This window comes from Berghia stephanieae, chromosome 12 (genome assembly GCF_034508935.2).
Source record: "Berghia stephanieae isolate SIO BIC M18660-M18661 chromosome 12, UCSD_Bste_1.3, whole genome shotgun sequence".
Classification (NCBI taxonomy): Eukaryota; Metazoa; Mollusca; class Gastropoda; order Nudibranchia; family Aeolidiidae; genus Berghia; species Berghia stephanieae.
The window spans coordinates 28,802,404-28,814,903 of NC_088371.1; the positions used below are offsets into that span (position 1 = coordinate 28,802,404).

The window sequence follows — 12,500 nt, forward strand, 5'->3', positions numbered from 1 at the left end:
ATTCGTGATATAAATAATATGTACATGTAGATATATAGTAAGGAGGAGGAAGGGGGGAGGAGGAGGAGGTGGAGGAGGAGGAGGAAGAGGAGGAGGAGGAGGAGGTGGAGGAGAAGGAAGAGGAGGAGGAGGAGGAAGAGGAGGAGGAGGAGGAGGTGGAGGAGAAGGAAGAGGGGGAGGAGAAGGAAGAGGGGGAGGAGGAGGAAGAGGAGGAGGAGGACCAGGAAGAGGAGGAGGAGGGATGTATGTGAAAGTTAAGGAAGAGGAGAGAGAGAGAGAGAGAGAGAGAGAGAGAGAAAAGGGGAGAGAGAAAGAGAGAGAGAGAGAGAGAAGAGAGCGAGAGAGAGAGACGAGAGAGGGGGGAGAGGGAGGAAGAGCGAGAGAGATATACAAAAAGGGAGAGAGGGAGAGAAAGAAAGAAAGAAAGAGAGAGAGAGAGAGAGAGAGAGAGAGAGAGAGAGAGAGAGAAGGATGGGGGGGGGGGGGGTATTACTATGCTTACCTAGAATATTGTTCCTGAACATCTTAGTGATGCTGAATGAAAAAAAAAAAGAAAAAAATCAATATTATGAGACAATTCACAAAGACCATTGAATATAAAACACATAATATGTAAATATGAATACAATGACACGAACACAAACATATTTTTATAAATTAATATGCATGCATCACGCAAACACGAAGATGGGAACGATAAGTCTTCCCTGTGTCTATGTATAGTATGCGCTTGGTTAAGAAGCTCACAACATTGCCATCCGGCAGTATAACGGACCAAAACACAAAACTAGGTGTAACCTTAAACGTTTATATTCTGGTTGACACAGTTTAGTGAGAATTACTCATAAACGTGGATGGCAGAAAGCAATAACAAAGACCTGAGTGACGTCAACTGCATACTATCTATAAACGATAATGGTTACACACAGTTTTGTGTTTTCGCTTGTTATACGTCCTGATGGCAATGTTGTGAACTTCTTAGCCAAGTGTATACTATCTGTAGATAGCTGGTAAATTTTACTAAATGAATGCAAAGAGGGAGAAAAAAACACAGGGACTTTAAAGACCACTCCACTGTTATAAGCGACTGCCTTTGATATCTTTACCTGAAAAAATATGTTTTGGAAATGAATGACGGTGAACACACGTGCAATTCAGCAGCGATTCAGTATATTCTAGGATTGAAGATTTTGAAGATAAAGATTATGATGCAATTTTATAAAACGCCATCGCATCCATTTTTAAAAACAATAATGAACTTTAAAAAGTATGATCGGTGACTCCCGAAAGCAGAATTTTTTGATGACGTCATAACGCCTTTCAGTATTCTTTTTAAAAGTATTACTACAAAGCTATGCTCTGAACTCCTAAAATATGGACCACCCCTATTAGATGAACATATAGTGGACACCTTCAATCCAACGTTCGAACTTCACCAACATCTGATACAAAAGCCCTGACAACCGAAAGGACCCCCAATGAGACCAATTACGCACTCTCTAACCGCACTGAATAGAAATAAACCGTTTGCTGAAAATTATTTGTCACATAGATCAAGCGGATGTAAGAGGGAGAAATGTACTGCAGATGTAGTTTGGACTCACAAATAGCTTGCTGCCAAAACCCAGTCAGCAAAAATAGAAATAGTTATAACTGGAATAATATGTCTGCCGCCATTGATACCATCAATCCTTCTCTACCAGTAAGAGGAGACATTGGGTGGCCGCGAAATGACTTCGGTCGAAACCCTGCCTCACGGCACCTTCTCGTCAACAGTGGGGTCTTGCCATCAGTCCAACATGTATCCGTTGTGGTCAAGAGCCCGAAACGGCAGCGCATCTAGTTGAACGTTGCGTTGTGACGAAGCTTCCGGGTGGGTTCGCGACCGTATACGATTGCAGCAGCTTCTAATGGTGCTCACACTACCATGTTATGACGATCGACCCAATCAGCAAATTCTTTACCGCACTCGTGCACCGTCGCAAACCCGCCCGGAAGCTTCGTCACAACACACCGTTCAACCAGATGCTCTGCCTTTTCGGGCTCGTTACGATTGCAGCGATGAGTCTGCGACCTGGATAGATCATCATAACATGGTGGTGTGACACGATTAGAAGCTGTTGCCAAGCATGGTTAAAGATTATGGAAGGAATCGTTCTGGAAGAGAATATAAAGATTAATCCGATTCCTGACACGTGAAATCTGGATAACGACCAAAATAATCGGCGCCTCAGAAGATGAATCATTTCTTGGCTTCACCGGTACACGACAAGGAGACAGTTTGAGCCCTGTTTTATTTATGATTTACCTAGAAAATGATTGAAAAGATGTACCTACGTAAATATTTGCCTTTGACTCAATCACATTTTGAAAACGAACCACCCCCCCCCCCCCACACCCGCCATGGAAATTGCATACGCTAACGACATTGACTTTATTGGCCTCAAAGAAGTCAGTGTTTGTTTTGTTTTTTAGGATTTTACGGCGCTTGCAACACATTAAGGTCATATCAGCGCCAGTAAAAAGGAAGAATATGGGATAGTAAAAAGTTATAGAATTACAATTAAAGCACCAAAGAAAAGATAAGACAATGGGGATTTTGTTCAAATAGAAAACAGATGTAGATTCCAAGAGCACACTATGAAAGTACTTTGTTTGAGATCACCAAAATGTCTCGTCCAGACACAAGCACAGGTCGCAACTATGAGGGATGCACTCACATGTTTACAAATCATATATATATATATATATATATATATATATATATATATATATATATATATATATATATATATATATATAATATGTAAAAAAAAAGAAGAACAATTCAGTGCATAACAGAGGGATGGTTTACAAGACAAAAAAAATATCATCTCCCAAAACTAACTATATATTTGACTGATTCCCTCCCAGTTAGGGTATCCGGCCAGGGCCTGGACTAAACCAAATAATCTCAAATCTAATTCCAAGTCAAAGATATAAAGCATGTTGGGAAACATAATATAGGGGCATAGAAGACACAGTTAGTGCCCCATGCCCACTATGGGAGCAAGTCAGTGTAAAAGACATCCAAACAGCTTTACAATAACATCAACTGTACGTTAAAACTGACATAACAGATGTACTGTCAAGGAAGAAAGATGGACGGAGAGCCACGAAAAACAGAAGCAGGATAACCAATTGGAGACAATGAAGACATAGAAAAGGGAAAATGTTTGTCGACGGTTGCACTAGATTAAATTATTAACTGTGTGGATAATAAACGATTAAAAAAGAAAATTAAAAAAAAACCCACTAAAATCAAATTATACACAACCCTTGTAAAATCAGTACTTATGTATAACGACGGAACACGTGTACGGACTGGAACCAAAGAGCAAAGATTAGACAGATTCCATAGAAAACAAGTTAAAAGAGTCCTGAATACAGGATATCCCACACACAAAAAGCAATGAAACACCGTATGAAAGGTGCAATGACAGACCCTTATCTATTCAAATCCTGGAGGCAAGATGGCGGCTTTTTAGACATTAACCCAGAAAAGTAAAATCATGGATACTTTTTTTTTCACCCCATCGGGACACAAGTCATTCGTCTGTAGTGTTTCATTCGTCCTGTTTTGTTGATAAAGGGGAAACCCGAAACATCCATTCTATCTTTTTTCTTATATTAAATTGAAGCTTACATTCAATTTCATACTATTATTCATGTTACCAACAAGACAACTGTCCGCATTTTAAGTATTGCATATTTACGTTTTTATTGTTTTCGTTATTGGCTCAGGAAAGCTATTTGTTGACTGTTAATTGCAAAGTGCCGCGGACTAAAATGTAAAATCTTAGTGTTTCGAACTTTCCATTCGTTCTCTTCAATGGAACAGGGGCACTTGACACCAAGTGGCACATTAAAAAAAATTTAATTAATTAAAATTTAGCCTTTATATAGAGCAATATCCACTAAACGTGCTCAAAGCGCTTTACAAGGCGTCATGGCCAACAACAACACTTAACAGGCGACATTACATTCTTTTTTCGGACAGAGACAAGGGTGTTAACGGCCAGGTACTCATTTTACACATGAGTACGGTGAGAGAATGTGAGTAAAGAACCTTTTCCAAGGACGCAACTACGCGCCGAGCGAGGCTTGAACCCAGGACCTTCCGATCCGAAAGTGAGTGTCATACCACAAGACCACGACATAGCCTCAAACTAATGTGAATGTTGTTTGTTTTTAAGGGTTTTACGGCGCTTGCAACACATTTATGTCATATCAGCGCCAGTAAAAAGGAAGAAAATGGGACAGTAAAAAGGTCTAGAATTACAATTAAAGCCCCTAAGAAAAAGTAAGACATAGGGGTACTGGTAACAAATAGGGATCAGATAATAATAATAATAATAATAATAATAATAATAATAATAATAATAATAATAATAATAATAATAATAATAATAATAATAATAATAAAGTTTATTTGTATAGCGCCCAATCCCGTAGACAAAACAGCTCTAGGCGCACAAAATTGTAAAACATCATTAAAACATTTTTGTACACACCCATTTATACAAGTGTGCGCGCGCACACACACAGACCCTCACAAAGACACACACATTCACCAAAACGTGCACATGCATACAGAGACGAAATATATCTGTTAACATGAATTATTGAATATAATCATATCACGACATTTAATAATATTGGCGGAAGAAGGGAGATTATAATATTATGTTATGTGAATTTTGATGTAACAAATGTATATCTTATTAAAAGGATGTTTTATTTAATCTAGTGAGCTTCTCAAAAGATGAGATTATAATTTCTTTTTTAAAGATGACTGGGAATCCACAACCCCGCCACTTACACTGAATGGTAAAGAATTCCAGACAGCGGGAGCAGCATGAATAAATACACGATCAGCATAGGTCTTAGATCCTTTTTAGGAACCATAATCGTGATTGAGAGTTGGATCTTAAAGAGCGTGAGGGAGTGTAAACATTAATCAAATCTGATATATAGGCAGGAGAAGTTTTATTAATATGATTATAGCACATTACAGCAATTTTATATGTAATCCTAAATCTAACAGGGAGCCAATGTAAAGTCCAAAACAAAGGTGTGACATGATCACTTTTTTTCCTTTTCAAAACTCATTTTGCCGCGTGATTCTGAATGCGCTGCAGATTGCTTAGGACATTATTTGGAATAGAATACATGATATGAGCATGTTACAGTAATCAAGTCTAGAAAACATCAAGGAAGAAATGAGGGTTTGAATAGATTTTTGATCTAAAAAATTAGCAAATTGTGAAATTCTTCTGAGCTCGACGTAAAAAGTCTTGCATAAATTATCGATATGGCAATGCATGGAAAGGGTCGAGTCAAAGTAAACACCCAGATTTCTAGCTCTGTCAGTAAATGGACTTTTTCGTTTTCAATTGTAATAAAATTGTTATAATCACTTTTTATTAATTTTTTAGGATCACACAAAAGAAATTCCGTTTTTTATTCGTTCATTTTGAGCCGGTTTATTGTCATCCAATTTTTCACATCTTCTATTCCAAATTTCCAGGGGTTTTTTTTATTAACGAATCAAATTCAGACGGATAGATAGAGCTATACACCTGGGTGTCGTCAGCGTACATGTGGTAGCTGACCTCATGTTTTCTTATTATTTCTCCCAATGGTTGTGTATAGAGAGTATAGAGGAGCGGGCCTAAAACGGAACCTTGGGGTACTCCATAATTTAAAGTTTGTAGGTTAGATTTGATGTTGTCTATCAGGACTGATTGTGTACGCCCGTAAATGTAAGACTTAAACCATTCCAAGGCGTTACCTGATACTCCAAATATCTTCGACAAACGTCTAATTAATATTGGAGTGATCTATGGTGTCAAACGCTGCGCTTAGATCTAACAGCGCTAAGATTGAGATTTTTCCAGCATCAGTAGCACAAAGAAGATCATTTTTTAATTTTAATTAGGGCAGTTTCGGTATTGTGGTGCTGCCTGTAGGCAGATTGATAAGGTTCGTAGAGATTATATCTAAGTAAATGATTATTAAGTTGCCCAGCAACCACTTTTTCAAGGATTTTAGAGAGAAACGGTAAATTGGAAACGGGACGAAAATTGTTCAGCTCTTCGGGGGATAGATTTGCTTTTTTTTAGCAAGGGGGACATAATTGCATGCTTAAAAGAATGTGGTACAATCCCCGTAGACAGAGATATGTAGATTCCAAGAGCATACCACCAATGTACTTAGTTTGATATCACCTATGAATCTCATCCGGACACAAGCACAAAATCCAACAAAGAGGAATACACTCAAATGTTTACATTATACATAATAATAATACAAAAATAAAAAATATAATAATACATAACAGAGAGATGATTTACAAGGAAAAAATATCACATCCCAAAACATTAATTATGCATTTGACTGTTTCCCTCCCAGCTAGGACTCCGGCCAGGGCCATGACAAAACCAAATAATCTCATTCCAAGACAAAGATAGAAAGCATGTTGGAAAACAGATAAAAGGGGATAGAAGACACATAATGTACCTCCCTGCCCACTATGGGAGGTCAGGAACCCCACCCAGTGTGTGAATGTGATATAGACGAACTGTTTCCGCTCATTTCGTACAATGCCTTGGCTGTAGATTATAGATAGTTCTTAGATGATGTCACACAGGTCTTTGTTGTTGTTTTTTTTTTTGCCATCCGCTTTTATGAGTAATGGTCACTGAACTGTATTAACCTGACTATAAACGTTCATGGGTACACACCGTTTTGTGTGTTGGTCCGTTATACTTCCGGATGGCAATGTTATGAACTTCTTAGCCAATCGCATACTATCTATAATAGTAAACACGTTTGTCACTACGTCTCTGGCCATGATCTATATTACATTTCCATGTGCTCGAGGTCATTGGTCACATTGCAAAGTGTGCTCAAAATGACCCACATAGTGAAAAGTGTTCAGTTTGAGAAATATCCCACGTTACAATAGGATGCAATAGTCTGATGTCACATCCGCCCAGCAACGAGCAGCTTGGTTCTAAACAAAGAAAATCGGTACCTACTTTTTATTCTTCATGCTGGCTAGAAGATTTTCACACATCATGTAATCAAAATTTATAAAAGTCAAAACATGATCAGATTTATAATGTTTGTCTCCTCTGGATACAATTTTTTGCTCGTCGGAGAAGTATATCATAAAGGCGTCCGCCATTGTTCCGATAGCTTAGAACCAGTTTCTAAGTTACAATGCGTCAATACGAGGGAAGTGACATCATGACTGTTGAATCCTATTGGTCATTTTGCTCAGCATGACTCATTGTATGTTTACAACTTTCATAAACAAAGCAGCGTGTTTAGATACATTGAGAAATGTCCAATCGTTGTACAGCAACAAATCATGTGATCGATGACTAGGTTGGACGAAAACATGAATATAGATAGTTCGAAGATGACGTCGCTCAGGTCTTTGTTATTGTTTTTTGCCATCCGCGTTTATTAGTAATGCTCACTGAACTGCATTAACCCGACTACAAACGTTCATGGATACACACAGCTTTGTGTGTTGGTCCGTTATACTTCCGGATGGCAATGTTATGAGCTTCTCAGCCAAGCGCATACTATCTAGTTCTGTGTGTTTCCATGAACGTTTATAGTCAAGATAATACAGTTCAGTGAGCATTACTCATAAACGCGGATGGCAAAAAACAATAACAAAGACCTGAGTGACGTCATCTTCGAACTATCTATAGATCGCTCCCATTAACCAGTTGATTTTTTACCAATCAAAACATGGAATCTGTGACACACCTTCACATGTGCTAGGACAAACATCGTAGGTTGTTAATAAAAAAAAGACGTGAATTAAATCGACCTCTCTCTCTGATCATTGTTATTGTTTTTATAGATAGTATGCGCTTGGCTAAGAAGCTCATAACATTGCCATCCGGAAGTATAACGGACCAACACACAAAACTGTGTGTATCCATGAACGTTCATAGTCGGGTTAATACAGTTCAGTGAGCATTACTCATAAACGCGGATGGCAAAAAACAATAACAAAGACCTGAGTGACGTCATCTGCATACTATCTATACGACAGATGGGTGACTAGTTATCACACGATTTTCTCGGTCAGATTATAAACGTTTACACGCTGTGTTGGTCCTCTTGATCAAGGTGTCGAGCAGAGTGGTTATTTTGCTCAGACACATACCATCGACAGTAAAACCTGTGCAGTTTGCTTTGTTTACCAACCACTGCCATTTATTTACATTGTGACAACTCTCCGACAGGCGTGGTTATCTAGGTGTCTATTTCGACAACGCCCATTGCACACCCAAAAGCTCAATATAAATAGTATGCGCTAGGCTAAGAAGCTCACAACATTGTCATCCGGAAGTATAACGGACCAACACACAACACCATGTGTGTCCATGAACGTTTATAGTCTGGTTAATACAGTTTAGTGAGAATTACTCATAAATGTGGATGGCAAAAAACAATAACAAAGACCTGAGTGACGTCAACTTCGAACGATCTATAAATAGTATGCGCTTGGCTAAGAAGCTCACTACCTTGCCATCCGGAAGTATAACGGACCAACACACAAAACTATGTGCTTGACTAAGAATCTCACAAGATCGCCATCCGGAAGTATAACGGACCAACACACAAAAAACTGTAACCTTGAACGTTTATAGTCCGGCTAATACAGATGGCAAAAAACAATGACAAAGACCTGAGTGACGTCAACTTCGAACTATCTATACCACTGCTGTTCTCTGGTACGCCTTGTCCCTATCATCGTCTGCGTAAGGATTTTCTATCGATAGTATGAAGTTGACGTCAATCATGTCTTTGTTAGTGCTTTTTGCCACCCGTGTTTGTGAGTAATTCTCACTAAACTGTATTAACCAGACTAAAAACGTTCAAGGTCACACAGTGTTTTGTGTGTTGGTCCGTTATACTTCCGGATGGCAATGTTGTGAGATTCTTAGTCAAGCGCATACTATTTATATGTTAGCAGTGAATGACATCATCGGTCAGATGGTGAAAAAGTTCGAACTGAGAAATTGTCAAGTCTAGTTAGAAAGTCAATTTTGATAAGAAAAATGAGTTCTTGTCATAAATGATTAAATCAACAACCCTTTTTGTACATCTTCGGGAAATATCAAAGCTTAAATTCATTTCTAAATATTTTTTACAGCTAGTGAAGTTGAAAAAGTATGAAATTTGAGAAAAGTTGCTGGACACCTTTCCCATACATCTGACCATAACTTGATGAAAAATCACCCGATTTACTTCAAATAAAGATTAAAACGCTCTGTGGAGCATATTCCTTCAGAAAATGGGAAAAAATGCAAATCCAAAATGTTCACCTTCCGACTGGTGATGACATACACGAATACGGTACATATATTTCCATAATACAGACTGTCGTACTCTGGAAAAACACATATTTATAAAAAAAATTGGCCAGAAAACCCGTCCTACAAATATCGATCGATATAAATGACTCTCATCTTGGCAAAAACTCTCGCCGAAGTCCCCGGTATAGATAGTATGCGCTTGGCTCAGAAGCTCATAACATTGCCATCCGAAAGTATAGATAGTTCGAAGATGACGTCAATCAGGTCTTTGTTATTGTTTTTGCCATCCGCGTTTTATGAGTAATGCTCACTGAACTGTATTAACCTGACTATAAACGTTCATGGATACACACAGTTGTGTGTTGGCCAATTATACTTCCGGATGGCAATGTTATGAGCTTCTAAGCCAAGCGCATACTATCTATAACGGACCAACACACAAAACTGTGTGTATCCATGAACATTTATAGATAGTATGCAGATGACGTCACTCATGCCTTTGTTATTGTTTTTGCCATCCGCGTTTGTGAGTTGTTCTCACTAAACTGTATTAACCAGACTATAAAAGTTCATGGTTACACAGAGTTTGTGTGTTGGTCCGTTATACTTCCGGATGGCAATGTTGTGAACTCCTTGGCCAAGCGCATTCTATCTATAGTCGGGTTAAAACAGTTCAGTGAGCATTACTCATAAACGTGGATGGCAAAAAAAACAATAACAAAGACCTGAGTGACGTCATCTTCGAACTATCTATAAGAGTTTTTGCCAAGATGAGAGTCATTTAAATCGATCGATATTTGAAGGACGAGTTTTCTGGCCAAATTTTTAAATTTGTGTTTTTCCAGAGAACGGCAGAACAATATTATTCACAATGAAAATAGACGAGTGCCTGTTCACCCACCCCCCCCCCCCCTCCTCCTCCCTCCCTTGCCCCCGATGTGCCCCCGAAAATAGTGTGGGCCCTCCACTAAACTATAGTCAAACAATGTCATATTAATCTGTAGATAACACACATTTCATCCACTCCACCCGTTATCTGATTGTTTATCAATGTTCACCAAATCAAACAATTGTTGTGTGTCAACCAGGCGGATAGGCACGTTCTCTACATAGATTTATTCAACTATCATTCTCATGCAAAAATTAAAAACATTTGCTTTGATAGTACGCCTATAATTTCCAATAAAATTGTAACAAATAGGCATGGGGTAAAAGTAACCCGAGTAAACTACGGATATAGATAGAATGCGCTTGGCCAAGGAGTTCACAACATTGCCATCCGGAAGTATAACGGACCAACACACAAACTCTGTGTAACCATGAACTTTTATAGTCTGGTTAATACAGTTTAGTGAGAACAACTCACAAACGCGGATGGCAAAGACATTAACAAAGGTCTGAGTGACGTCATCTGCATACTATCTATTGTTCTCACTAAACTGTATTAACCAGACTATAAAAGTTCATGGTTACACAGAGTTTGTGTGTTGGTCCGTTATACTTCCTGATGGCAATGTTGTTCCTTGGCCAAGCGCATTCTATCTATAGTCGGTGTTAGGGTTGAGTGAGTTGATTCAATTTGGAAAACAAATTTAGATTCCAAGAGCACACTATCGGTGCACTTAGTTTGGGATCACCTAAATGTCTCATCCAAACACAAGCACAGGTCCCCGCCAAGAGGAACACACTCAAATGTTTACAAAACATACAAATGTAAAAGGAAAAATAAGACAGTGCATGACAGAGAGAGATGATTTACAAGGGAAAAAAATATCACCTTCTAAAACAAAACTACACATTTGACTGTTTCCCTCCCAGCCAGGGGATCCGACCAGGCCCAGGACAAAACCAAGTAATCAGTTTCCAAAACAAAGACAGATAGCATGTTGGAAAATTATAGACAAAGGTGTATAGAAGACATAGCAACTACCTCCCTGCCCACTATGGGAGGTCAAGATCCCCACCCAGAAGTTCTGTCTTAAAATAAAACGGCTATGTGGGATATATGACACTCGCTTTCGGATTGGAAGGTCGTGGTCCGCCAAGCTCTTTACTAACATTCTCTCACCGTACTCAGGTGTAAAATGAGTACCTGTCCGTTAACAGCGTTGTCTCTGTCGAAAATAAAAGTGTAATAATATCGCCTAACTGTCGTCATGTCACGTCCTACATGTTAAGTGTTCCTGTTGGTCAGCGACCCCTTGTCGAGCGCTTTGAGCACGTTAAGTGGATATTGCGCTATATAAAAAAGCTCAAATAAAACAACAAAAGCAAAACTATTGACCGGAAAAATTTATCTTCAAACATGGATCGATGAAAACGAGCCACATCTTGTAAAAAAAACCCTCTTAAACCTGGGACGTCCTTCGCTGGCATGTGATTGAACAGAAAATAATAATAATAATAATAATAATAATAATAATAATAATAATAATAATAATAATAATAATAATAATAATAATAATAATAATAATAATAATAATAATAATACATTGCGCGTATATAGATAGTATGCGCTTGGCTAAGAAGCTCATAACATTGCCATCCGGAAGTATAACGGACCAACACACAAAACTGTGTGTATCCATGAACGTTTATAGTCGGGTTAATACAGTTCAGTGAGCATTACTCATAAACGCGGATGGCAAAAAACAATAACAAAGACCTGAGTGACGTCATCTTCGAACTATCTATAGATCATATTCCCGTTTGAGGGCTCTGTGCTCTTTACAATGAAACTTCGAAAGAGAGAATAAAGAAACATGAAAACACGACATACATATATTATTGACTGGTCGTTACATACTATGCTAGTAAATATTTATATTTATATTTATATATATATATATATATATATATATATATATATATATATATATATATATATATATATATATATATATATATATATATATAATTGTAAATTTTCACTGACATTTTTTTGCCGAGACGACTCGTTTCTGTGTTCCTTACACTTCCTCAGTCGGTATAATCCGGGATTATGCCGACTGAGGAAGTGTAAGGAACACAGAAACGAGTCGTCTCGGCAAAAAAATGTCAGTGAAAATTTACATTATATATTAGCTCTAACCACCATTATCGAGCACTTTC

General features: G+C 38.1%; 1 protein-coding gene across 8 annotated transcripts in view; it reads right to left on the reverse strand.

Moving 5' to 3' along the window:
* The window catches only part of LOC144957525 (uncharacterized), a 62,367-nt gene that overhangs the window by 8,404 nt on the left and 41,463 nt on the right, over positions 1-12,500 (reverse strand). For all 8 annotated transcript variants that reach the window (XM_078888862.1, XM_078888858.1, XM_078888860.1 and 5 more), the window contains one exon: positions 503-534. In XM_078888862.1, the coding sequence (XP_078744988.1) occupies positions 503-524 (22 nt within the window). In that variant the 5' untranslated portion in view covers positions 525-534. The remainder of the gene's footprint in view (positions 1-502; positions 535-12,500) is intronic.